Raw genomic sequence first — 26,036 nt, forward strand, 5'->3', positions numbered from 1 at the left:
TCTGTCTGCGGCTTGTTCAAGGTGACTATCGCGTCTATTAGTCGCCCGCTGCGCATAAATAGTCTCGTATTTGCGCCGATCAGGATCATTCACCCGCCATCCTTTTATTTCAGATCCGACCTCGGCGGAAGAATGAGCATTGTAATACTGCTGACAAGGTTACTGCGAGAGCTAACCTGCAGTCCTGCACCGCCTCGGCAAGGAGCGAGACACCACACAAGTGAGTGGGTCGGTCGATGGCACCATAATGAGGCTTGCGCCAGAATGCGGCTGAAATTGATATACGTTTGTTTGGGGAAGACTTAGCAAAAAATAAAATTCCAAAAAAAAATCAAGAGTCTGAAATCACGGAACTAGGAAATTGTTGCGACAGATCTGAATTGACATATCAACTCAAATAGTTTACTCTGGAGCAAAAAGGGAGACATTCAGACCGCAGAACCAATGCCCGTCCTGCTAGGCAAAGGCAACTAGGGTCGCTCACTCCCTTCTCTAGACTTGGCTGCTTGGCTGCATCTTGCTAGCGTGCTTCCATCGTCCCGCACCGGCTGCAACCAGCCCCAAATCTGGTGCAAATGCTCTTAGTAGCCCGTGTCTGGGAAAGCAGAACACACATGTCAACACAGACAAGGCCAAGGAAACGAATACCGTTTTCAGCGCCAATTGTCTTGCCGCCATTCGCCTCGGCACGCTGTTTGGCAAATTTTTCTTCTTCCTTCCCCTTTCCCATGCCTCCCCGCCGCATGTCCCATTGTTTTCGGGGTCCCCTGCGAGTAAGGGACATTATTGAGTACGCTAGGGAATTCCTCGATAGCAAAATAAAACAGATACGCTGCAGACTGCAGGGCACTTTGTGTGGATCTCGTCCGTGACGTGATTGAAGACGGCTCTTTTTTTTTGGCTCGTCTCGGCCAATCCGCCAAGCTAAACTCCTAAATCCAGACTGCGCGATCCACGTCAAATTACCTTGCACAGTTTAGCGCCTTGCTTTCCCAAGTGCCATGATACCTGGTTTGGTGTGCTGCGACCATGCGCAGCCGCAGTCACCGAGCTGTCGCTCGACGAAACCCTCTCTGTCCTGGTCGCTAATTCTGCTTCTCCCCCCCCCTCTGCCTGCCTTGCGCCTCCTTTCCTCCCTACTTTTGCCTTTTCTTGACCCTTACTTGTACAACTGTCGGAACTATCTGCACTGTCTTATACTCGTCGTGATACCAGGCCGTAGAGCCGCACAACCATGCATCACCAACAGACGTCCTCGCCCGAGGGTCTGAAAAAGTATGACCCCGCTGCTGCTTCGCATGAGGGCTACAGCTCCCATGAAATCGATCATGAGTCTGCTCCCGCCTGGAATGGCATCGACACCGGCAGCGCCAACGGTCCCATCGACCCCGACTCCGGCGTGAAGCGCGGCCTCAAGAATCGGCATCTCTCCATGATGGCCCTCGCGGGCATCATTGGCCCTGGTCTCCTCGTCGGCGCTGGTGGCGCGCTCAACAGTGGTGGACCTGCGTCGCTGCTCATTGGATTTGGTGTCATTGGTAAGTCGGCTCGAAAATGACCGAGTGGCTTGTCAACTAACGGCTGCATGCGCCAGGTTTTATTGCCTTCGCCATCATGCAGTCTCTTGGTGAGCTTACCACCCTATACCCCGGAGGTGGCTCTTTCGTCTCGCTCGCTGAGCGCCTTGTCGACAAGTCATTTTCCACCGCCGTGGGCTGGAATTATTTCATCATCTGGGCCGCCGTCCTCGCCAACGAATATAATGTCATCTGCAGCATCCTCGTGTACTGGGCACCAAAAGTTCCGCTCTGGGGCTTCTTCTTGATCTTCTGGACCGTCTTCCTCGGCTTCCAGCTCCTAGGGATCGAAGCCTTTGGCGAGGCCGAATTTTGGCTGGCACTCTTCAAGCTGCTCGGCCTGACCGCCTACTTTATATTCTCCATTGTTTATGCGTCTGGTGGGCTCGTTGGCCAGAAATCTGCTCTTGGCTTCCACTACTGGCACGATCCGGGCGCATTCAATGGCAATGGCTTCCGTGGTGTCGCCAAAGTCTTCATCTTTTGCTCTACCTTTTATGCCGGCGTAGAGTCGGTTGCTGTCGCTGCTACTGAAACGAGGAATCCTGGCACCGCGGTGCCTCAAGCTATTAGACAGGTCTTTTGGCGCATCATTTTTGTCTACATGGGATCTGCCTTCTTCTTCGGCATAACATGTCCTGCTAACGCAGAAGGTCTGGTCGGTGGTGGCGCAAAGGCGCTGCAAAGTCCCATGACAATCGCCATCCAAACCGCTGGATGGGAAGGTGGCGTTCATCTGATCAACGCCTTTATTCTCATCACCTGCATCTCTGCCATCAACTCCTCCATCTACATTGGTTCCCGGACCATTCTCTACATGGCCCAGTCTGGCAAGGCCCCGCGAATCCTGGGCAAGGTCAATAAGATGGGCGTTCCCGTTGCCGCTATTATTCTCACCAACGCGGTTGGCGCCATTTCCATGATGAATGTTTCGACTGGAGCTGCCAAGGCCTATTCTTACATTGTCAATCTTTCAGGCGTAAGCACATTTCTCGTGTGGGGGAGCATCAGTTTTATGCACTATCGATTCCGCCGTGCCTGGACGACGCAACAGCGAGACCTGAGTGAGCTTCCTTACAAGAGCATGGGTTACCCATTTGTCGCCTACTTTGGTCTTGCGGCCAACATTTTTCTCGCCCTAGTACAGGGTTGGACGACATTTTCGCCATTCTCTGCTGGCGACTTCGTCGATGCGTATATTCTCCTGCCACTTTTTGGTGTTATTTATGTCGTTTGCAGGCTTGTCTGGAGGGATGACAAGTTCAAGAGGAGCTGGGAGATCGACCTCGATAGTGGCCGCAGAGTTGACATGGATACCAAAGATGCGACCGAGCATCAAGAGGGACCGAAACCCCCCCTGTGGAGGAGAGCATGGGATTGGTTCTAATACAAATTCTGCATGAGCTTATGAATACCTCGGAATTGAATTGTGGAATGGCTTGTTTTACTTGTTTCTGGGTTTCTTGTTGGGTGGATATTGACCACTGGACGATGGTGCACAGCCAGAGAGCCTTGCGAAGTGGTCGGAGGCTGTAGTATATTACATAGCATTTGTCATTGAAATGGGCTGCTCCCAATTGTTAACATGTACTTATCCCCGTCCGGACGCTGCGAATACGAATACGCCATGACGCTCCAGATTGACGATCCATCAGGTTGTGTCAAATTGGCCGTGCTCTATGAAGTGATGAAGGATCCGAATACGCAATTGAGACTGTTCAATTTTTAGAAATAAGATATAAATATGTCTCGAACTGCCTCTTGGTAAATTCAACGACCAGTGCGTTCCATCAGCAGACTAAGCAGCAATGGGGGTTATCCATAGTCTTGGCTGGATACTAGCCACCACCAGTCTGGTTGTGCTGGTCAATATACTTGTTCAGCTGCTTCCTCGAGGAAAATCTGAACCACCTCGTGTCATTCACTGGATACCGCTGATTGGAAACGCTATCCAGTACGGCACCAATCCAACCAAGTTCTTTGCCGAATGTCGAGCCAAGGTACGCTCCCGCGGCTGATATGTTTTCATGGCTGACCCGGCTAGTATGGCGACATCTTTACCTTCACATTATTTGGAAAACAGATAACCTGCTTTCTATCGGTCGACGGTAACGACTTTGTCCTCAATGGCAAACACGCCGACCTCAACGCCGAAGATATATACAAGCCTCTGACGAAACCGGTATTTGGCTCCGACGTTGTTTACGATTGCTCAAACTCCAAGTTTATGGAGCAGAAAAAATTCATCAAGTTTGGGCTTACCCGTCATGCCTTTGAGTCCTACGTGCCCATGATCGAGGCCGAGGTCCTTGGCTACCTTGCTACGGAGCCGAGCCTGCAGGGTGCCGCTGGAACCATGGACGTCACCAAGTCCATGGCCGGCATTACGATCCTTACGGCGGCAAGAACTCTACAAGGGCGAGAAGTGCGGAGCAAGCTGTCTGCTGGTTTCGCCGAGCTGTACCACGACTTGGATCTTGGTTTCCGCCCCGTGAACCTGCTGATGCCTTGGGCGCCTCTTCCAGAGAACCGAAAGCGCGATGCTGCGCATGCCAAGATGAGAGAGGTGTACAGCACAATCATTGATGAGCGACGTCGTTCGGAGAAGCAGTGCGATTCCGACATGATTTGGAACCTAATGAACTGCGTGTACAAAGACGGCTCAAACATTCCAAACCATGAAATCGCACATCTAATGATCACTCTGCTTATGGCAGGACAGCATACTTCTTCTTCGGCAAGCTCCTGGGTCGTGCTGCATCTCGCATCCCGGCCAGAAATCACAGAAGAGCTGTTTCAAGAACAGCTTCAAGTCCTCGGCAACGGGAGCAGCCTCCCTCCCCTGCAGCATGCCGACCTCGAGAAGCTACCGCTGCTCCAGCAAGTCATCAAAGAGACTCTGCGTGTGCATTCTTCTATCCACTCCGTTATGCGTAAAGCCACTCGAGCTATCCAAGTACCTCGCACCGGATATGTTGTGCCGCCTGGCAGGATTCTCCTTGCATCACCGCAGGCAACGGCTCGCGATGAACAATATTTCGCCAACGCGGCTGAATGGCAACCCCATCGCTGGTCTAGTGATATTGCAGGTAGCATCTTCGATGCGGAGGAAACAACCAGTATTTCCCGCGGCGCCAAAAGTGCCTACCTGCCGTTTGGGGCAGGCAGGCATAGGTGCATTGGAGAACAATTTGCCTATCTCAACCTCGGTGCTATTATTGCCACGCTTGTCCGGGAATTCCGGGTTTACAGCTTGGATGAGAGCGGCACCCTGCCCAAGACAGACTATGCATCCATGTTTTCGCGGCCTGTACAGCCTGCTTTGGTCCGTTGGCAGCGCAGGACCAAACGCAACTAGGTTGTGGTTTCTGACTCTATTAGTCCCAATCTAGGTCAAATACGCAAATTCATATTGACACACTGAGTTCAATTAGCAAAGCATAATTTGAATGACTTTGAACAGCAAGAAGCTGCTGGAACCTTGCTCGCCTTCGTTACGGATTTTTCGGGATCTGTACCTACCAGTAGGTTAGTAAGGTAGTCATCCGTTATCAGGGACCTGTAGCTTAATTTTAGCCCCTGCCCGCCACAAAGTTCCCGCCACGACGCTAAATCGCCGCCTTGCATCGCTGCGGCTAGCCAGTGACCCATACTGGTAAGCCAGTTCGCCAGCTTCGTCACCCTTTTAGACAAATTACAGCTCCATCTTTCACAAACCCAGCGACCACGACATAGCCAAAGCCACGCACGCAATCAAGCACGTTAGAACGCCGACATTGTGCAGTAAACGACTACCACTAGCAAAGTCGTCGAATGCACGAAGGCACGGAACCTTTGTCCTCAACCACCGGACTGCGCCCTTTGCGCAACGCAGCGAGCTAGGCAGCATCGAATGAATGCAACCTCTAAACCCCTTTCTTGCCGCCTTTCTCAAGAGCTCTGTCGCCTCGCAGTGCACCCCAGTCCACCACTATATACTCCTCGTCCCACAGACGGATGTGCTCCTCACTCATCGTGAGACGGAGAGCGGCGCCTCCGCGAGCGACTTCGTCGCCTCGGAGGAGTTTCTAGCTAGTCATGTCCTGCGCATTCCCCCGCCTGGCGGAAAGGAGACCAGTCAGAACTTGCGAGAGGTTCGAGGCAAGGCGAAGCAGTTCTCGACGCTGAACGGAAGGAGCGTCATCGTCAAGGATGCCTCCATCTACAGCAACAAGGGTCAGTTGGAAACTGAGACAACACTGGTCTTTGCTAACAATTTGCAGGATTCAGGACGCTGGCGCAGGCACAGATCCAGAGCGACGCGACTTGGTACCCCGACGTTTTCGAAGCGAGACAATGGCTGCTATACTATATATCGAAACCCTTGGTAGGGACTTGGCGAGAGATTGTAATCCCTCCTGCGGTACTGCCCGCCTCAGACCCGACTGTCGAGAGAAATCAACCCCCGAATGGTGATTCTGCGGAATACTCGACTCCCAAAAAGAAGGACATCAAGTCATTCCACGAGCTCCTCAACAACTTCCCCATGATTGCTCGACAGATGCAGTCTGGGCTGGAAGAGATATTTACCGAATTTACTATAGTCTTTCAGAAGCCGCTACCTGCGCCCCCATCGGCGGCCGAAATTCCAGATCCTACGCCAGATGGCCCCATTGCAACAGCCATGAAGCGGGCGAGATCAAATAGCTTCAATATGCGCTCGCAGTCTGAGTCCAGCGCAGGCACCTTACCAGTTACCGAAGACTTTTACGCCGAAGACGAGGAAGATGTGATGCGGGCTTCTCTGGAAACTGCAGTAACAACGGCCATTGATTTGTTCCAAGGTGTGGACAAGCAGCAGCTGTCGCTGCTTGGCGCAACCACAGACCTCACCGGACCTCTTGTTGAGAAGTTGATTGAACGATACATTACCGAAAATGTGCACCACCTTCTCTTTTCTAGGTTGATCTCCCTTAAGCGCCCGGAAGACTTGGAGCTGGAGGCAAAGATTCGACAAATGGAGTACATCGACATTTCGCAACTAGGAATCGCCATTGATGGCGGGTCCAAGGCTAAGCACGACTTGATTATTCGTCTCGCGCCAGCGATTGAAGAGTTCCGCAAAATCTCGAGCGCTATGAGCCCTCAAGAAATGCTTGAGCTACTACTGTCTACTATGAAGACCGCCTCCCAACTCACAGGAGAATCGAACGAGGGACAAGATCAGCCTCCGGAAAAGGCCATTATGACGGTTAATGCCGACACACTAGTTTCTCTGCTGCTCTACGTTGTGATTCGGTCGGGCGTGCGCAATCTGCAAGCCCGCCTGGGCTACGTCAGAAATTTTATCTTTGTTGACGACGTGGACAGCGGCGAACTTGGATACGCGCTCAGCACATTCGAGGCGGTGTTGGCCTACCTGTCCATGGACTCGGCTGGACTACGACGCGCAAGTAGGAAGAATAAGGCGCTCTGGGAAGCCACCAAAAAGGGATCAATGTCGGATCTGAAGAAAATAATGGAGCCCAACACGTCTGCCATTGAAGATGATGACGACGGTGCGCCGCCGCTCCAAACCCAAAAGTCCAGCCGGAGACAGTCATTGACGTGGAGCCATACGAATGGCTCTTCGCGGCAGTCATCAACGGGCTTCGCGGCACAGGATCGGGTAGCTAAAGGCTCTGGCTTGAGTCACGTTTTTCCTTTTCAGACCGACGGCGAATGCGACGGCGATGACGACCGCCATTCACGTGCGTTCAGAGTTACGAAGGTCAAGAAAGTATCTATGGACACACGAAGTCTTTCCAGTGACTCCGAGTTTTCGTTTCACTCGCGCTCGACGAGTGCTGGGACCATTGGCAGCGCTCTGGAGGGCGATGTTTCTGTTGAGCGACTGGCACAAACGAGCGACTCGTTTGGCGAATCTGTCCTCATGATGGCGGTCCAAAATGGGCAGCTGGACATTCTTAAATATCTCTTATCACTGGGCGGCTACTATCCCCTGGATTCTGTCTTGGGGGACATGAACAACGAAGATACGTCGCTCCTTAGTGCTGCGGTGCAGCATGGCAATACTGAAATAATTGATACACTTTTGGATTGTATCAGCTCTGGCGTGTCCCATCAGCAGCTTGTTCAATATATTCAAAAGCAGGACATTTGGGGACGCAGCCTAGGCCACTATCTGTTCAACTCACCAGCACTAATCAGCAGAATCGGCTACCTCATTCCATGGAAGCAGCGGGATAAGAATGGACAGACACCTTTGTTTGCACTTTGTCGATCGTACGACCACGCCGACTACTACAACATGGTGGAGGCTGGCCTTAAAGCCGCTAAAGTAGCTCAAGGGGATGGCCAGTTCCTGCACGTGGGCGATCATGTTGACGGAAAGGGAAATACGCTGCTACACATTATCAATGACCCAAGGCTGGCCTTGAGGATTCTGCAGTACTGTGATGTCGATGTCAATGCAACCAACGAGAAGCGATTCACCCCGCTCATGGTAGCTAGCAAGTACGGACGATATGACATGGTTAGATCACTGTTCGCCGATCCACGTGTAGATCTCGGGGCTAGGGAAGCCAGGGGATTGACAGCCGTGGAGCTGGCCAAGGACGAGGACGTCAGAAACAAGATTGACGACTTGGGCTTGTTTAGCATGCCGCCAAGCCCTGACGGGCGCATTACTGGTGTGGTACGGGCCTTTTTCGTGGAAGACGGCACAGTTCGATTGGTGCTCAAATCGGCGGCCCCAACAGATCACGATAGTTACACTGTAACGACGAGTCGGCGCTCGCTATCCGATTTCGAGCAGCTGGCCCGTCTCCTAGCCGAGGAAAATCCAGCTTCTTGGGTTCCAACTGTGAATGACACACGATCGCCGTTTCAATTACCATCGAAACCGTCTCGAGCGCTGCTGCGTGACATTCAGGCAAAGATGGACTGGTTTCTGCGAACTATGCTTAACCACCCGACGCTTTCAAAACACGAAATGCTTTGGGAGTTCTTCTTGGTGCCTGAGCTTCAGTTGGGCACGATGGAAGAAAGGACTCGACTCAAGATTGAGGCCCGAATCGAGCGCATCAGAGAGGAATATGAACCGGTGCAAGATCTTAGAGAAGTCGAGCAGTTTGTCAACCATGCACGCGAAACAGTACGCAGTGTCAACTATGCGACGAAGAGTGCTACAAGACGTGTCAATAGCGTTGGCGTAGTAACTGCCGACATGTACGATTCACTGGTTCTCCTGCACCGAAGCGTGTCCAGCCTTGTTTTTCTACCAGGACGTCACATTACTGCGCTGGAAATGTATGCCAGAGCGATGCAGCCGACACAGTCGAGCCCGCACACGACGCTCCATACGACACTGATTGCTGTGCAGTCCACGGTCCAGGCATTGCTCTCTGCGCTAGGGCGGCCGACAACCATGGTTGCACAGATTACCAATGCAAAGCGGGAGGCAGAGAGGAACCAAGGCTCTATAGGGAGATCCTCGCGATGGCCTCTGGGCCTGCTGGATGACACACGGCAGCGTTTGCAAGAAGAAAAGGAGAAGAAGGCCAACAAATGGCGTGAGGAGGCTTCCTACATGGCACGGGAATTGCGCTATACCCAGCAAACGGTAGCAGCAGAGCTGGCCGGCTGGCAGAACATACACGACACGATGGTGAGACGGTCGCTCAGAGACTATGGACGAGGCATGCTATTGCAGGAGAGGATGAAGCTGGAAGGAATGACAAGAGCACTTAGAGCGATACGAACCGAAGCACCGCCACCAGCTTCTAACGGAACATGGGGGGCGGAAGCAAATACCTAACCGATGCATAGCCAGCTGCGCAGAACGCAGCGGGCGACAGTCGTGGGACACGGGGATGAAGGAGGTGTATAGCAAGCCGATAGCGATCTCATTTCAGAGCATTTTCTCCGGCGTACAGGTCAAAAGCAGGCGCTTTGATTGGATTCTTTTACATAGATACTATACCCGCTTGCCAAAGCAGCGGCTCATTTTACAGGACTGCTTGCCGGAGTTGTATCGATGTTGGCCATTCTATTTTCGTGCCAAGTAGAAAATGAATGGAAGGCAGGGCTTCCACGGCATTACCATATGAATGACACAATCATTATCATAATCAATTCATATCACGGTGCTATCGTTGCGACTGCAAATACTGTCTCGTGACCGGTAAGCGAACGATGGCCTGCACCGACTGGCCATCGGCGTTTACCTGTGGTGTATGTACTCGGCAGAGGGTCCTGGGAAACTACCAGTAATAAGCATAACTCAACAGCCCACACTAATTTCTGAACGGACAAAAAACCAGACAAGGCTTGCCATGAAGAAATATGCCGATAGTGGACCTCATAAACAGTGGCTTGTCGAAGGTCGTGTAGGTGTGGAGGACTTCTTCTGCTCCGTGTTATCTGATTTGATTGATAACTGGGTGGTGGGACTTTCTGCCGAAGCTAACACTCACCAACGGCTTCCATTAACCCCACAAACCACTTTCCAACAACCCTCGTATACCTCGTAAAGCCGCGGGACACCGGTATGAAGGTGCAAGTGCGCCAGAGTGCTCAGGGTAGCCATGGCAGGGATTACTAGTTCAAAAAGCGGCATATTACCAGCCCTCGAGCTCTCCCCATCACTGATGCGACCTTTTCATACCATCTCCTTCCGCTCGCCTAGCGAAACCAGCTGGACGGCATCATGGCAGATCCCAAGCATGCAGACGTCCACGCCACGGCACCGGCACCGGACCAAGACGGACGGATGGCCTTGACGGGAAGCACCAGCCCGGGCGTCCGTCGAATGGAGCTCATCGCGCGGCACCTGACGCCGACAACCCGCGCCGTGCTCTTTGTCGGCATATTCGTCGTTGCCTACGTCTACTCGCTCGACATCACGCTGCGGTACGCGTACCAGCCGACGGCGACGGACAGCTTCCGGACGCACTCGCTGCTGGCGGCCGTGGCCGTGCTGCGGAGCGTCGTGGCGGCCGCGGGGCAGCCCACGGCCGCCAAGGTCGCCGACGTCTTTGGCCGCGTCGAGCTGCTGCTCGTCTCCATCGTGCTCTACGTCGTCGGCACCGTGGTCGACGCGACGGCGCGGGGCGTCGAGGCGTTTGCGGCCGGCGCCGTGCTGTACCAGCTCGGCTTCACCTGCGTGTCGTTTCTGGTCGAGGTCATCCTGTCCGACGTCACGTCGCTGCGCGCGCGCCTCTTCTTCTCCTACGTCCCCGTGTCGCCCTTTCTTATCAACGCCTGGGTCTCGGGCGACGTCGCGGCCGCGGCCTTGTCGAGTATCGGCTGGCGGCTGGGCATTGGCATGTGGGCCGTCATATACCCCGTCTCGACGCTGCCGTTGCTGTTTGCGCTGTGGTGGGCGAGCAGGAGGGCGGGCGCGGAGATGCAGAGATACAAGGCGCCGTTCAAGCAACTTGGCTTCGCAGGGCTGACCAAGGCGCTGTTCTGGCAGCTCGACGTTGTGGGTGTCATCCTGCTCATTGCCGCGCTGTCTCTGGTCCTCGTCCCGTTGACGCTCGCTGGAGGTGCCGAGGCCAGCTGGCACCGCGCGCATATTATCGCGCCGCTTGTCATTGGCCTCCTATGCGTTCCTGCCTTGATCGTGTGGGAGAGCAAGGCGCGACACCCGATGATGCCGCCGCATCTGCTCAAGGACCGCACCGTCTGGGGGGCGCTGGGTGTCATTGCCACTATGAACTGTGCCGCCTCCGTCCAAGGCGACTACTTGTACACTGTGCTTGTGATTTCATTTAATCAGTCTGTCCTGAGTGCCACACGCATCACGAATCTCTATTCATTTGTGGCGTGCATTACCGGTCTCATGTTCGGGGCTGCTGCTTATAAGATTCGTCGGCTGAAGTGGATCATAGTTGCTGGCACATGTCTCCATCTTGTCGCCTTTGGACTCTTGATCCAATTTCGTGGCGGTTCTGGAGCCAACTACTCTGGTATGGTCGGCGCGCAGGTCCTTCTGGGTGCATCGTGCGGGCTGTTCACCTATGCGGCTCTGACCAGCATACAGGCTGCTACGCGGCATGAGCACCTTGCCGTCATCACCGGCGTCTATTTTGCCTGCTTTAACGTTGGCGGTGCCGTGGGAAATGCTATTTCTGGAGCCATCTGGACGCAGCTGTTACCTGGTGAGCTGACCCGACAGTTGGCGTCATTCGGTAACGAAACGCTTGCTGGTGTGGTGTACGACGCGCCGTTTACTGCAATTGAAGATTACCCATGGGACACACCCGTGCGTGAGGCTGTCGTCGCGGCGTATAGGTACACACAAAAGATTTTGTCTGTTACGGGTATTGGTATTGCTGCTCTCGTGGTGCTGTTTGCTCTTGTTCTCCGTGATCCGCGCCTAGGCGACGAGCAATCTTTGCCAAACGCCGAGGTTCACGACCCGAAGCATGGAAATGGAGATAAGCTGGCTATGGAAGGTCAGAGCTAAGGCAGAGATTTGGCATTACTTTTGGTAGCGATCCAGAGGGGTCTAGCTGTGGAATCAGGTTGGGACTGGGCCTGACTGGTTTTCACAAGGGAATAGTATTGACTGCTGTGTTGTGGGTGCTTTCCATGGCAGATGACCTTGGTTATTTCTCGTGTGAGTCTTTAGAGTATTTAGTAATGCGAGAGTTGTTGTGAAACCGACTTCCAATTCATCGGTCAGCCTCTTAGTCTCTGATGTTTCGAAACAAGAAATCACCAGCCAGGCTTGGAAGCTGACGGGTGGAGACGGAGACAGTCGGTCGTTGTAGGCCGATGACTCTTGGAAACGGGCGGCTGGATGAAACATATTCACAGCAGATGGGCGGAAGCTAACCATAGTAGGGATATTTGGAGCAATCAATCCAAAGCTCAAAGTGTTGCTCCTTTGGCTTATCGTCAGCGTTGCATGGGGCCAAATAAAAAAGAGTCACTGCATACATGCGCTTTTACAGTACGTGTGGCGTGGCGCGTGGCGAGTGCACCGTCGCGTGCTGCATCGCGGTGGCTCTCTTGCCCGTGGCGTGATGGCGTGGCTGGAGACGTGCCTGGGACGTGGGCGCGTGGTGACGAGCGAATCAGCGGGCAGGGAAGCTACGCGCCCGTCATTGGTTGACAAGCCGTGCGCTGAGAGGCTGAGTAAAAGCAAAAAGCAGATGAGCAAGACTGATGGAACAGCTCGAGAGAAGAGAAAGAAGAGTAAGAACAATGATCATACTCAGTAATCGCATTTTCCAGACGGGAAAAAGTCAAGTAGCATTCGGCCTCTTAGAGTTAGGCATCGCCCTATACAGTTCCCCTCCCCTGGATACGGACTCCTAACGGCTCCTATAAGCGCCGGGCAGAGTGGTAATACAGATGAAATCTGCAACAAGCCAATTGCAGCCCACCGCCGCGGCTTTGTCCCTCGAACTACTCGCACAGTCCCGCACATGCGAATTTTATTATTAGCCCTGGCCTAGCAGACAAACAGTATAGTCTGCCTGTATCCCGTCTGTGTCATGCTCAGCAGAACCACCTCGGCGCCTATGGCGGGGCAGCCTCTTCCCTCCTCCCATAGGGCAGCCCAGCCAGGGACTTTCGGGCCCATGCCAGGCACCTACTAACTGATACTGCTACTGGTACCGTGGTACCCCGGTGGAAGTCATCATCTGGATGCAAGTATGGAACAGTCATTTCCGGGACGACGGGCGGTTACCAAGATTTGAGGCTCTGCACAGCCCCTCTTCCGGGCCTCATCTGGTTTGCATGAGACGAGGTGGTGTGGCCGGTCAAGATGGCCTCGTGGCGAAGTGAGGTTGAGATTCAGAGTCGCACAATCAAGGACAGGGTACTTTTCAGGTTAAGTGTATACTGAGTAGATGGAAGCGAAACGGCGCGAGAACGCACACGATTGAGCCGTAACGAATGAATGTTGGTTCCCCGCCAAAAAATAAATAAATAAAATAAACTAATTCAAATCAGAAATGGACGTGCCAAATTCACCTGCGCGTTGGCTACCTACCTACCTATCATCACATTGTTATTGTGTGCCGACGTACGTTGATGCATCGCGAGCAAGTAACGACCACGCGCTGCCACCACCTCGCGCATCGCGCATCGCGCAACACCACACGCAGCACGTCGTCGCCACGCTCACGGTTCTCAACGACGCTCACCTCGCCAGCTTCATCCACCCGCCTGCATCGCCCACCACGCTACTGGTAGACTCTTCCTCCATCGGCATTTGCCCAACGTACCGACGTTGCAGGCCCCTCCATGGGCCCTGGGGCGTTACACCCGGCCACTCCCCAGGTCGCCTTGCTCGCCGCTGACTGGCTGCGTGCCACCCTCGTCCGCTCCAAGTTTCCCTGTCGATGCATCTAAAAATTGAGTCTCTTCGTTGCCGCTGGACCAGTCCTTTCCTGTCAACGAATCAGCAATCAGCGTCGCCCCCGTCGCCCTCGCCTCAACCAATCAACCCCCATCTCCCCCCCGGTTCAGCCCAATGTTGCACTAGATGAGGGCCGTTGCCTGGTGCGAGGGATGCACTGCATCAACAACCTAAAATAAAACTTGAGCATTAAGAGGGTTACTCACAATGACTGGTATCTTTTTGCCTGCGTTCCCACTACATTGGTACTTGGGCACACTGGCATTCGGCCGTCACTCCACTTGTTCCTTGCTTTTGCTTGCCTCTTTCAGCGCGCCGCCCCCAGCCGTGCCATCCCGTCATACTCAGCACACGATACACGGCTTCACGCTTACACGCTTACACGATCTCGCCTCGCGCTCTTCTCTACCCACCACCCAGCATGCAGACAGGACAAAAAAAAAAAAAAAAAAAAAAAAAAGAGGCTGCGCGTTTCATGTTTCAGGTTCCAGGCCTCGCTGGTCATCTTCTCGTAGATAGCACTGCATATGCCCGAGGAACCCTTGATCCACTCCCCCGAGCATCGTTCCCGACCTACCGTTGCTGTTGAGGATAAGAAGACGGCTTCATCCTCGTTTCGTTTCCCGTCTCTCTTTCAAACATCTTACGGCCTTGTTTCCCTCTTTCCAAGTTTCTTTCCTCTGTCATCAACCCTGCCTTAATATCAGCCTCTCATCTTCCATCTTTCGCATCGTTTATACCTTGCCCTCCCTGCACACCTTCAACAAAGCTATAGACTGTCCGCTGGCGGCTACGACTCGGTCTCGTCCTCTCCCATACATTATTCTGCACATATATTTCTTCCATTTACTCAAAAGCAAACAAGAGCTGGTCTCTCTCCAACAACTACATTAATTCATCATGTCGGGGTATGTTTCTATTTCTGTCTTGACCTGGCCTATTTTCTGGCCGCAACGCAACGTCATCGTCAAGTACTGACCGGCGCTTATTAGTCTGGTATCTGACGTTGCTTTCGACTTTTCCCTGGCCGACTCTCCTGCGTCGCTGGGTCGACCTCTTACCCCCCCTCAAGACTTTCCTATCCACCAAAACTACTATTTTGACTCGTCTTTCCTCGGCGTTCCCGATCACCCGCGCCATGCCCGCTCCTCGTCCAAGGCTTCGTCCGTCTACTCGGCTGTTTCCGGCGTCGAGTCTGTCGCCGACTCTGTCTGCACCAGAATGACGACTCCCCCGAGAGCGAGCCCTCCAGTTCGTCAACATGGCCCTATCCTGCTACCCAAGATTCGGCCTCAGGACCAGCAGGTTACCGACCAGGTCGCCCCGGTCCCTCGGATGCAGACAATGACGCCTCCTCCCCAGCGCAAGGTCTCCAAGAAGAAGCGTTCCACACACGCTCGCAGCCAGACCAACCCCGAGGCCATCTCAAGCATGGCCATGTCGCACCTGGCCTTTTCCCATCCGGTTCTGGAGCAGACCGTCATGTGCTCACCCATGTCCCTCCCAAGAGACTTGGATTCGCGCCGCTCTTCCACCTGTTCTACTGTAGACGCCACTGTCATCGATGGCTACGGCTTCCCACCCTGCCACCCTCTGAGCTTCATGCCGGCAGACTACTCCATGCCACACGACTATGGCTATCAGTTTGCCCCGAGAGCCACCTCACCCCTGAGCATGGCTTCCACGCCCGAGCCGACTGCATCTCTGTCACTCGTGAGCTTTCTTACATCGCCGAGCCCTGCCGCCTCCCTTGTTCGCACGGTATCGTATCCTATTCGCGATCCCAACACCAAGCACTTTTGGTGGGACGTTCGCAACATTCGCCAATGGTCCGCTTTCAACATGGCTGCCATCATGGCCCTGCCTGGCGCGTCGGGTCTTTTGAGTACGCCTGTTCCCGCTCCTCTCCTGCCCGAACCTGCCTTCAGCGCCCGCCACCCCGAGACGGAGGCTGCTCTTCACGCAATCTATGCCTCATACTACCTGCCCAAGCTCAACTCGGCACTGTCCATTTCTTCCAACCGGCCTCTGCAGCTCTCTGTTCCCAGTCGCATCCCTGCCAACATGAATGAGCCTTTGTTTGTTGGCAACGTAGCGGGCGACTCTTCCACAGCCGCTGCCATGTTCGGTGGCAAGCCTACGGCCCGTGTTGTTGGCATTGTGCGCAGCTTTGACCGCTTCAATACTGCCATGCGTGTTGAGGGCAACATTAAGCGAGTCGAGTACCTCCGCGGCCTCGCCGCTATCCACCATGCCATGCGCGAGCACAGCTGTCGCTACGGCTTCATTCTCACCGAGATTGAGCTCGTTCTTGTCCGCAATGGCAAGGACACCATCCCCAACTTTGGCGAGCTTGATGTGACTTCCATACCTCTCAACGCTGCCGCTCCCGACTGCGACTTGTCCCTCATCCAGCTCGAGTCGCTTCCTCTGACTGCCTGCCTTGCCCTCTGGGGTCTGTGTCAGATTGCCAGTGACGAAGCCTGCGGCCACGCCCCTTACAAGACGGAAATCGGCGCCCCGGTCGAGGGTACTCGCCGCAAGGCTCTCAAGCGCGATGACTGGATTCCCCAGCCCCAGCTGGCAGAGAAGCGTGAAGCCAAGAGAGCCCGTGGCTGGACTTGGCCAGAGGATGCCGTCGGACGCCGCGAGCTGGGCAAGCGCGGCGTCAAGTATGCTTCCATGTAATTAATACACGAGGCTTGGAAGCACGAGGAACGAGACATGAAGTGGGACTCACTGGAGTATGGCGTTGACAGTAATCATGAATTTTACACGATTGAATTTACCTGGTTCACATAAACGGCGTTCGATAGTAGCTTTTATCTTGCATAATTGAAAACCGGCATAATTGAAAACCGGCATAATTGAAAACCGTTATAATTGAATTTCCAGATACTTCACGTGCATGACGTTGAAAGTAGTTGATTGGATAGTTGGCGCTACTTGATGGACGTGGATGACATGTCGGTATCACTTTGCAGAACTGTACGATTTGCTAGAAAGACTTTTTTGTTTCAGATTTTGTCACGTCTAAACCTTGGCAGCGCCGGCCTTGATGAGTAGGATATCGCCGTCCTCGACTACGTAGTCCTTGCCCTTGGTCATCATCTTGCCCTTGGCCTTGACCTCGGACTCGTCTCCGAGCTCCTTGAGGACGTTAAAGTTATATACAATGGCCTGGATAAAAGTCTTTTCAAAGTCGGTGTGGATGACACCGGCGGCCTGAGGGGCCTTGGTGCCGACGCGGATGGTCCATTGGCGGACCTCGTCGGCGCCCGAGGTGAAGAAGCTGCCGAGCTGCAGCGTCTTGCGCATCTGTGTGACGAGCTTGGGCAGCACCGACGGCGCGCCGACATTCTTTTGCTCCTCGAGTGACTCCGCCTCGGTCTCGTAGCGCGTCAGGCGCTCCTCGTACGATACGGAGATGGGAATGATGGGGTCGCCCTCGGCGTGCTCCTTGACCCATTCGGCAATCTTGGGCAGGTGCTTGTTCTTCTTGCGCACAAAGTCCTTTTCCGACAGGTTGACGAGGTAGACGACAGGCTTCGCTGTGAGCAAGAAGAGGGGGTTAATGACCTCGATCTGTTTTGGTTAGCCTTGTTTTGAACCAACAGTGCCTCGCAGAATAATTCAAATGCTTTTAAATGCTTTTCAGAACAAAGTTTATCTCAGTACACCTCTTGCGTTGTTTGTTGAGGGTTCGACGAGCTGGGTTAAGTTTCGGGCCAAAGGCCCTTTGTCATCATGTAGCAAGCATGGGAAGGAACAAAACAAACAAAAGGCAGAATAGTAGCTTACCTCCTTGGGACCCCAGTTGCCCTTGCGGACATCTTTGCCATCCTGCAGCCAGGCCAGAATCTTTTCGATAATGTCCTGCTCAATCTTGGCCTTCTTTTGTTCCAGACTCTGGCCACCCATGCGCGTCTTCTTCTTCTGGTTCTCAAGAGCCTTTTCGACGAACTCGATATCCTTTAGCCGTAGCTCCTCGCTGATGATGTCAAGATCTCTCGTGGGGTTGACATCACCCTCGATGTGGATAATCTCAGCATCGTCAAAGCTGCGCACAACCTGGAAGATGGCATCGACGGCACGAATATGGGACAGGAACGAATTTCCAAGACCGGCACCGGTCGAGGAGCCTCGTGTCAGACCGGCAATATCATAGACGGTCAAGTTGGCCGGAACGATCGACTTGGGCTTGTACTTTTCGCAAAGCCAATCGAAGCGGTCATCGGGAACAATGACCCGGGCTTCCTCAGGGTCAATGGTTGCATATGGAAAGTTCTGTTCAGGAGAGAAAAATTTTTGTCAGCCCGCTGTGGGTTAAATAGGGTGGCCGGGGGTGCGGGCCGGGTGATTGGCATACGGCCGGGTTGCCCAGGTTGCACTTGGTAATGGCCTGGAACAGAGTGGATTTGCCGACATTGGCGAGGCCGACCTATTATTGTTAGCAAAAAAAAAGTAAACACGCCCACAGATGCAAGCACTTTCGGCGCCAGCAGACAGCGAGACCTACAATGCCGCTCTTCAGGTTGTTACCCGGCCTGCCGAGGGGAATCTTTTCCTCCTGAACTGGCTTCTTGGGAGGCATCTTTCTCGATTTCGCGTAGAACCGGGCCGAAGCGATAAAAGTGCGCTTTTGTGTGTGCGGACAGAGTCCAAATGCTGCAGACCAAGCTGCGCGGGGAGTAAACGTGGCAAGAGAAGAGAAGAAAGGAGAGCCCGTGAGGAGAGACGTGGTGGGCTATTGAGCTGGCGCGATGCCAAACGACTGCAATGGACCCCGTTGAATGACAGGAATTGAATCCGTCTACGTGTATCAAACGTTCTGCGATGGCCAAGAGGGGTTGAGGAGCTAGAATGACTGCGAATTTTGTTCACCCCACCATGATGGTGCGTGATGGCGGGATTTGGTTTTTCCGGCGGCTAGCCACCACTGTTGCCAACGATGATGGCTATTTGGGTATCAGAATGTGTTCTTTGCATTGTCACCATTGTTTTGTGCCCATGGCTGTGATTATGAGAATAATATCTTTTGTATGCTGTCCGAACTCCTGCTGCAATGTCTGGGTTCTGTGTATTCTCATTGAGAAATTATGAGACAGTTGTCCGAAACAAATTACGAAGCGATGAGATCGAATGGATGGTCAATGAAATCAGACATGGGGTTATTCGCATGCTTTGGTCGCACAAATTTCCTCTATTGCAATATGCTAGTCTATTTGGTGATATCCAGGCTCACGAGCTGACCATATTGTGCTCTCGTTTGGCGCAAGATTGCAACATGGCGACAATGACGTTCGCAAATCTACATGTTGCAGTTGCAGTCGCAGCATTGACAGGCCCTGTGATATGCGAATTCTCTAAAGGCTATGGATATTCAGCAGTATAAGTACTCAACACACTCTTGCACCTCCCAAATCAGGCGCGACCCTCGGGCCAATAGCTTCCGAACCTGGCATTGTCGGAAGATATGACAGGGCCACCGTGGTCATCATCGACATAGACATATTCGGCACCGACTTTCTCCATAACCCAGTCGCGTGGTATTGTGTTGATGGCGGCATTGACGCCCTCAGTCGCCTTGATCACCCATTGACCGTCATTCTTCTTGTCGTATGCGCCGTACGGCGCGCCGTCCAAGATCCACTGCGTAAAACCTTTCCACTTGTCAACACCGTCCAGTGACCATGTCAGAATGGCGCCATCACAGCCGCGGATTAGCGAGACATCGGCCCATCCGACGTTGTACTTGTCCCAGCTGATCTCCAGCCAAGAGCCGAGAGGCTGGGCCTGGCCGTTGAGCATATACTGATCAACACCACGCTGGATGCGGCCTTCGAAGCGCTCAGGAAAAGAAAGGAATTGCGTCTTGCCTGCCTCAATCCAGATATACTTCCAGGGGACCTGGTCACAACTGTTGTGGTAGATGTAGAACCCCCGCCAGTCGTTGCCGGCATTGGTGATGGTGACGCCACGACCACCGTCGTCGTTGTCGCCCCAAGTGAGGATGGGCTGCGTGCTACACTTCCAATTGGGTGTGTTATCCCTTGCGATATTAGCGTAGACCGTGGAATTCTCCCTCTTGAGGCCGCCGATCTTATAGCTCTCGAAGCTGTCCTGGGGAACGGCCATGATGGCCGCGATATCAGGCATGGGCTTTGACTTGGGGATGCTCGATGGTGCAGACCCAGGAAGGGCCATTGCAGAGCTAAGAAATAGAGTAGAATAGAGCCTCATCGTTATGATATGATTGAATCGTAGTTTATTATTGTACAAGTTTGGCTGCGGCTGTAGGTTGAGCTGCTCGAGAGCTCATGTACTACACTGTGTAGTATTTATATATGTTCGATCTAACACCTAAGAAAAGCTCTGCCTCGTCGATCCTATTGTATGGCTGGCCGACATCCGATTCCACACGCTGATGCTGATGGAAATAGCTCGGCCACACTTTCGGCCACTAGCCAAACAGCTTACCAGGTAAGAGCCGTCGTGCTTGAGCTATAAGCCTACTATCGCGCAGCTTTACCCCTTGCTAGAATACCAACAAGCGTGTCCTACACGAGATCATTTTCCGTGCGACTTTCTCCTCAATTGGGCACTATATGTCGGCGTACTAACATGTACCTGGCTAAAGTCGGCTGCTGCCGTTTAAAATGGCGCAATTAGAGCTGAGTAAGATATGCCGACACCCACCCGTGAGAATTCAGTGCTTTGGAAATAGTCTCTAGTTTGATAACAGGACGTGAATTTCGAGAGCATCGGTAGGACATAAAGGCCTAGAACACAGGTGGCGGTGGATGTATCCATTTTGATGCCCACGCATAGGTGGGCATAACGGATAGTCTCGGCGCTATGCTCTGGCAAGAACATTGACGTGTAACTTAATGAACATGACTTAATTGAAATTATCTTATGAATCATGTTTTGTATAAAACATACGCGACTTTGATAGTCCAAATTTGATCATTGTGTTGTGACCTACAGCCACCAGTGGCGCCGCCAGCCGCATTTGGTAGTGTTACGTGTGGCGTTCTTTGCTGCGTCACTGGTGGCCAAGGCTTCAGCCCACGACTCCGATCCCATCTAGTCTAATTCTCCTCATCAACACTGCATCAACCATCGGCCTTCAGCATTTTGATATAGTCGCGTCCGCTTCGTCTACTCATTTCATCCAACAAATCGGTTTTGGGCATCGCCACACACAGCGACATTCGAACGAGCGCGATGTCTGGCACGCCTAGACAGTCGAGCGGCCGGCACCGGTCGACATTGTCACTGCAAAAAACCGAAATAATTATAAACGTATACGATTTGCTTCCTGTAAGTTCATCTGCGTATATAAATATCCGCACTAACACTATAGGCTGGTCGGATCTCGTCGATGCTTTGGGCGTTTGGCGCCTCGTTTCTACACTCGGGCGTCGTCATAAATGGGCGTGAATATGCATACGGAGGTCACAATAAGCCCGGCGTGTCCGGTATCTTTTGGTCCAAACCCAGGACCCCGCCGCCAGGCGGATCTTTTCGTTGCGAATTATTGCACGGCTTCACGCTTGCTACTGAGGACGAAATCAACGCGACCTTGCAGGCGGCCTCCCAAGAATTTCTAGGCCCCGACCACAACCTATTAAAGAAGAACTGCAACCATTTTACAGCATATATTTGCAAAGCGTTAACCGGAGACCCTGGACCTGGCTGGCTGAATAGAGCGGCCAGCATCGGCAAAGCGTTGCCTTGTCTTGTGCCCCGGGACTGGCTCGAGGCGCCGGATCATACAGATGTCGACGGCGAGCTGCTCGAGACGGACTACGAATCAGACGAAGCGACCGAGCGATCTACAATGTTGCAAAAGGACAAAAGGTCAAACAAACGCGGTAGCCGCTCGTAGCGTGTAGAGCGGTGTCTCGCCCGCGAAGGCCTTGTGAGGTGGTGGCTGGCTACGATGTACAATGTAGCAGCCGGGCAGAGAGAATACCCACGCTGAGCCTGCTGAATACATGCAAGCCAAATGTACGGCAGTGCTAGTCATAGATTTATGATCTATTCATGAGATAACGTAGAGTACAAATGTATAGTACAATATATATGCTGTAGCATCGCTTCCGTCTTGGCCCCTGTCTCCCACCGTTGTCCTGTAACTTGCTTTCATCATCCCTGGACTTTTCTCGTCTTCCTCACTTCGTGATACCCTTATAAGCGCCTCTTTGCCGGGCTGCGCGTGCCGGCATACTTGACGCGGGTTGCATCCGTCACACGGACAATCTTGTCGCGCAGGAAGGCTCCTTCGGGGCTCATCAGCGCCTTGATGGTGGCATCGCGCCCTTGTCCAAATCCGCGTAGGGACAGCTCGACTCGGTTGATTTTGGTCGTGTATCCCATGTACACTAGTCGCTCCAAGGCGTATTTGGCCAGCGAGTAGGCCGCGTCAAAGGTGCCACGACGGCATTTTTTGAAGCCCACATTGCCGCACGACAGTGACAGTACCGCATTTCTGTTCGGTAGGGTGAAACTAACGTGTGTGTTGTGCTTGTGCGCATAGATGTGTAGGTGGTAAGGCTCAAAGCTGTCCTCCTTTACGGGCTGAGGCTTTCCCATCAGTACGCCAGTATCGATCGATCGCTTGTTGAAGGAATCAAAGACCATGCTCTTGGATAGGTTGCCGAGGGCGTCTTGTGGTTGCGCGGCGGGAGCACCACCGTAAATGCTCTGTAGCATCGATTCGGTGCTTGATCGTCCTTCTCGCTTCACAGTCGTCTGTGAAATGCATCGAACGTAGAGCGGCGAAGTGCCTGAGCTGACAAGCGGCCGCAAAGCGGCAAGCCGCGTCAATGGCCGCATTTTGTCGATGCAGATAAGTTTAACGACTGCGATGCAAGTTTCGGACCCGATGATTTTTGGAGTGAGTTAGCACTACTCCATGCCCGTATGGTAGGGGTTACCGCAGTTTACCCGTTTTTTTTTCCAACGAGCATTCCACCAATTTGGCCCGCTATCGCTAGCGTCTTCCATGACCTTCTCCTTTCAAATCTTTCATCCTCAGCATTTCAGGATGAATGCCGTCATTCGAAGCGCCGGTAAGGCGACCTTATCCAGACGCCTGGTAGCACCTGCCTACCGGCGGCTTGCACGCGGTCATATCGCGCAGACGGTTCCTTCGGAGACGCTCGGCGCAATCCACACTCCCGTACCGTCGCAATTTCTGTCAAGCGCATTCGGGGTATTTGGAGGTAGACTGATTCACACTAGCCAAAGGCTACAAGAGAAGTCAAGCACCGAGGCCGAGATAAAGGCCAAGGAGCCTAAGGCGGCCCAGGAGGAAGCGCAGGCAAAGGATGAAGCTAAGGAGGAAGGGAAGGACGATACGAAGGAAGACGGGAACGCAAAGCAGGACGGCAAAGAAGGCAAGGATGGCAAGGACGGCAAAGAGAGCGAAGCCAACGCCCCCCCGCCCCCTCACGGCGATAAGACTCCTTGGCAGGTTTTCATGGAAACCATGAACACTGAGTTCCAGGCCTCCAAGGAATGGAACGAATCGACCAAGCAAATTGGCGCCGCTGCCCATCAATTCGGCGAGAGCGAAGCCGTCCGCCGAGCCCGCGAAGCCTACGAAAAGTCGACCGGTGCCGTCTCATCCTCTGCCGCCAGCGCGATCAAATCGACCGCTGGTGCAATTGGCAAGGGCGCCTCATGGACTTGGGAAACACCTGTCATGAAGGGCGTCCGTAAAGCTGCCAATGTCACTGGCGATGCCATGGACAAGGCCACTAAGCCCATTCGCGATACGGAAGCTTACAAGAACGTCAAGAATGTTATCGACGACGGTAGTTCCTCGCGCTATGGCGGATGGGTCGAAAAGGAGGAGCGTCGCCGACGCAGAGAGCTTCGCGCCAAGGAGCAACCCCAGCAAGTCTTCCAAGAAGATCCGGAAGCCGGCACCAATGTCACTCTGCACAAGGATGCCGCCTGGAAAGAGGCTTGGCGAGACTTCCGTGACCAAAATAAGTTTGTCCAGGGCATCTTCAGCATGAAGGGCAAATACGAAGAGTCGGAGAATCCTCTGGTTTCCACCGCGCGCAGCATCACCGACCGCATCGGTGGCTGGTTCGCCGAAAACGAGACGGCCATGGTTGTCAAGAAGTTCCGCGAAATGGATCCAAGCTTCCAAAACGAAGCTTTCCTGCAAGAGTTGCGCGAATATATTTTGCCCGAGGTGCTCGACGCCTATGTCAAGGGCGACACTGAGACGCTAAAGCTGTGGTTGTCGGCAGCCCAGTACTCGGTTTACGAGGCGCTTACCAAACAGTATCTACAGGCGGGCATGAAGTCGGACGGCCGCATTCTCGACATTCGCAACGTCGATATTCTACGAGCTCGCATGCTCGATCCTGGTGAAGTGCCTGTCTTTATTATCACCTGCAGAACTCAAGAAGTCCATGTGTACCGCAATGCCAAGACCAACGAGCTGGCTGCTGGTATGGAGGACAAGGTGCAGCTGGTTACCTATGCCATTGGTGTCACGCGTGTGCCCGAGGATGTCAATAACCCCGAAACGAGAGGTTGGCGTCTCATTGAGATGCAAAAGAGCGGACGAGACTGGTACTAGTTGGGGATGAGAGCTGTTTGATAAGATTCGTCAATGGATGAGTAGCACGGACGCGGCAAAAAAAAAGACCGGTGAAGCAGAGTTGGGACGCCGGCCATGTTATAATACTGTACAATATAAGCGAGCTCTTCATTGAGCATGGGTCATGTAATACCAGAACACCGCTCTACGCGCATCATGGGTTGGGATAGAAGATACATATTACTACTGCTTATGGGGAAATCAGCGGATTGCATTACATCATGATTGCATTGATACTCTCGTGCAATGGTCTCGATACGCCGTGCCCTGCCGGATCCTGTAGTTGCCTGATGTCACCGCCAGTCACAAGCCAATGACCAGCCTCAAGGCTGTCGCAGAGCCTCCCTCACCTCCATCAGTGCCTTGCCCAGCAGATTCTTACCCCATGTCGCTCGATTTGCAGGAGTATTCGTGGGGCTATATCCCACCCCCCAAATGCGATCCAGCGGGCTGGCTTCAACCAGTTCCCTGGTTCCTGTCGCCAGCAGCATCTCCTTGAGCGAGCCTTCGATCGGGGGGGCATCTTTTGTAGTGCCCTTGCGAAAGCCCTCCTCCGTTACGGCGTTTGTGAATTTGAGGATATTTCCCTTGCGAACGATCATTCCCCTGTTGGACTCCCACTTCTTGTCACTGAAGCCTTTGACCTTGCGCCCCAGTGCTTTGACTTTTCGGGGATGGTTCGCCGCCAGGATCTGTTTGCCCACATCATTGTCGTCGAACAGTATCGCTTTTTGGAACATCATATAGCTATCTGGTTAGCTGTATCACATGGGAAGAAATCGTGTCATATATATATGTATGTGGCGTACTGTTCTGCCGTCGGGTAGATTATTTCAGGGTGCTCGTCGTCGCGAAACGGGCAGTAGTACCACTGCGACAGCCAGCCCAGCTCGGGGTCCGACTCTCGCCAGAAATACACTCCTTCCATGACTTGTGTTGACTTGTATACGTATGATTTATATGACATGTGTTGCCAAAGTCTTCCTATTTATTGTCGAGGTTGGGGCCAAAAATTATTGGCGCATGGCGCGCCTGGTGGAGCGATGATTCACACCGGGAACGATCATGGCTCATGAAGCAGCTGCGATGCGACTCGCCGCTGTAGTCATAGCAAGATAGCGTACTTTGATATTCAGTTGGATTTTTGGTCTACGCATCATGCTCAGCATCGAGACCTATCCACCGGATCAGCCTGCCGAAAATAGAAGAACTCATACTATAAAACATCAAAACAGGAGCTACCATTATTGTAGTATTCTGCTACCTTGTTTTTGCCGTCCGTACCCGTAAACCTTAACTTCAATTCGCTTATGTCTTTTTCTCTACTTGCTTTTTTACGGAACATGCACTCCGACCAGGGATAAGTTATGAAAGGTCTTTCTGTTCTACGTGTGTACCTTCTCGTCTTATCTTGCAAGCTCCCTCAAAATTACCGCGATACACTTGGCCCGGTAGCAGAAGCCCAGAA

At 53.2% G+C, this 26,036-nt stretch overlaps 11 protein-coding genes across 11 annotated transcripts; 7 read left to right on the top strand and 4 right to left on the bottom strand.

The window, feature by feature from the left end:
* Nucleotides 1-1,234: 1,234 nt before the first annotated feature.
* V2A60_003981 (amino acid permease/ SLC12A domain-containing protein) lies at nucleotides 1,235-2,964 on the top strand (the record flags this gene model as incomplete). The annotated part of the gene is made up of 2 exons (XM_083255305.1): nucleotides 1,235-1,538; nucleotides 1,595-2,964. 2 exons carry the CDS (start codon nucleotides 1,235-1,237, stop codon nucleotides 2,962-2,964), a joined length of 1,674 nt encoding a protein of 557 aa, XP_083111431.1.
* A 421-nt stretch (nucleotides 2,965-3,385) lies between these two features.
* Nucleotides 3,386-4,935, top strand: V2A60_003982 (cytochrome P450; the record flags this gene model as incomplete). The annotated part of the gene is made up of 2 exons (XM_083255306.1): nucleotides 3,386-3,577; nucleotides 3,622-4,935. The coding sequence occupies 2 exons, from the start codon at nucleotides 3,386-3,388 to the stop codon at nucleotides 4,933-4,935; spliced, it is 1,506 nt and encodes a 501-aa protein (XP_083111432.1).
* A 538-nt stretch (nucleotides 4,936-5,473) lies between these two features.
* On the top strand, nucleotides 5,474-9,344 carry V2A60_003983 (uncharacterized protein; the record flags this gene model as incomplete). Its single annotated transcript, XM_083255307.1, has 3 exons — nucleotides 5,474-5,792; nucleotides 5,840-9,225; nucleotides 9,309-9,344. The coding sequence occupies 3 exons, from the start codon at nucleotides 5,474-5,476 to the stop codon at nucleotides 9,342-9,344; spliced, it is 3,741 nt and encodes a 1,246-aa protein (XP_083111433.1).
* A 922-nt stretch (nucleotides 9,345-10,266) lies between these two features.
* Nucleotides 10,267-12,030, top strand: V2A60_003984 (uncharacterized protein; the record flags this gene model as incomplete). Its single annotated transcript, XM_083255308.1, has 1 exon — nucleotides 10,267-12,030. One exon carries the CDS (start codon nucleotides 10,267-10,269, stop codon nucleotides 12,028-12,030), a length of 1,764 nt encoding a protein of 587 aa, XP_083111434.1.
* Nucleotides 12,031-14,838: 2,808 nt separating this feature from the next.
* V2A60_003985 (uncharacterized protein) lies at nucleotides 14,839-16,626 on the top strand (the record flags this gene model as incomplete). The annotated part of the gene is made up of 2 exons (XM_083255309.1): nucleotides 14,839-14,846; nucleotides 14,931-16,626. The coding sequence occupies 2 exons, from the start codon at nucleotides 14,839-14,841 to the stop codon at nucleotides 16,624-16,626; spliced, it is 1,704 nt and encodes a 567-aa protein (XP_083111435.1).
* A 345-nt stretch (nucleotides 16,627-16,971) lies between these two features.
* V2A60_003986 (Obg-like ATPase) lies at nucleotides 16,972-18,532 on the bottom strand (the record flags this gene model as incomplete). The annotated part of the gene is made up of 4 exons (XM_083255310.1): nucleotides 16,972-17,523; nucleotides 17,740-18,225; nucleotides 18,308-18,379; nucleotides 18,458-18,532. The coding sequence occupies 4 exons, from the start codon at nucleotides 18,530-18,532 to the stop codon at nucleotides 16,972-16,974; spliced, it is 1,185 nt and encodes a 394-aa protein (XP_083111436.1).
* An 830-nt stretch (nucleotides 18,533-19,362) lies between these two features.
* V2A60_003987 (uncharacterized protein) lies at nucleotides 19,363-20,145 on the bottom strand (the record flags this gene model as incomplete). Its single annotated transcript, XM_083255311.1, has 1 exon — nucleotides 19,363-20,145. The coding sequence occupies one exon, from the start codon at nucleotides 20,143-20,145 to the stop codon at nucleotides 19,363-19,365; it is 783 nt and encodes a 260-aa protein (XP_083111437.1).
* Nucleotides 20,146-21,168: 1,023 nt separating this feature from the next.
* Nucleotides 21,169-21,832, top strand: V2A60_003988 (PPPDE putative peptidase domain-containing protein; the record flags this gene model as incomplete). Its single annotated transcript, XM_083255312.1, has 2 exons — nucleotides 21,169-21,264; nucleotides 21,308-21,832. The coding sequence occupies 2 exons, from the start codon at nucleotides 21,169-21,171 to the stop codon at nucleotides 21,830-21,832; spliced, it is 621 nt and encodes a 206-aa protein (XP_083111438.1).
* A 302-nt stretch (nucleotides 21,833-22,134) lies between these two features.
* On the bottom strand, nucleotides 22,135-22,782 carry V2A60_003989 (mitochondrial 37S ribosomal protein uS11m; the record flags this gene model as incomplete). Its single annotated transcript, XM_083255313.1, has 1 exon — nucleotides 22,135-22,782. The coding sequence occupies one exon, from the start codon at nucleotides 22,780-22,782 to the stop codon at nucleotides 22,135-22,137; it is 648 nt and encodes a 215-aa protein (XP_083111439.1).
* A 211-nt stretch (nucleotides 22,783-22,993) lies between these two features.
* V2A60_003990 (protein translocase subunit TIM44) lies at nucleotides 22,994-24,547 on the top strand (the record flags this gene model as incomplete). Its single annotated transcript, XM_083255314.1, has 1 exon — nucleotides 22,994-24,547. The coding sequence occupies one exon, from the start codon at nucleotides 22,994-22,996 to the stop codon at nucleotides 24,545-24,547; it is 1,554 nt and encodes a 517-aa protein (XP_083111440.1).
* Nucleotides 24,548-24,891: 344 nt separating this feature from the next.
* V2A60_003991 (NADAR family protein) lies at nucleotides 24,892-25,496 on the bottom strand (the record flags this gene model as incomplete). Its single annotated transcript, XM_083255315.1, has 2 exons — nucleotides 24,892-25,315; nucleotides 25,378-25,496. The coding sequence occupies 2 exons, from the start codon at nucleotides 25,494-25,496 to the stop codon at nucleotides 24,892-24,894; spliced, it is 543 nt and encodes a 180-aa protein (XP_083111441.1).
* Nucleotides 25,497-26,036: the final 540 nt, after the last annotated feature.

This window comes from Cordyceps javanica, chromosome 2 (genome assembly GCF_051103115.1).
Source record: "Cordyceps javanica chromosome 2, complete sequence".
Classification (NCBI taxonomy): Eukaryota; Fungi; Ascomycota; class Sordariomycetes; order Hypocreales; family Cordycipitaceae; genus Cordyceps; species Cordyceps javanica.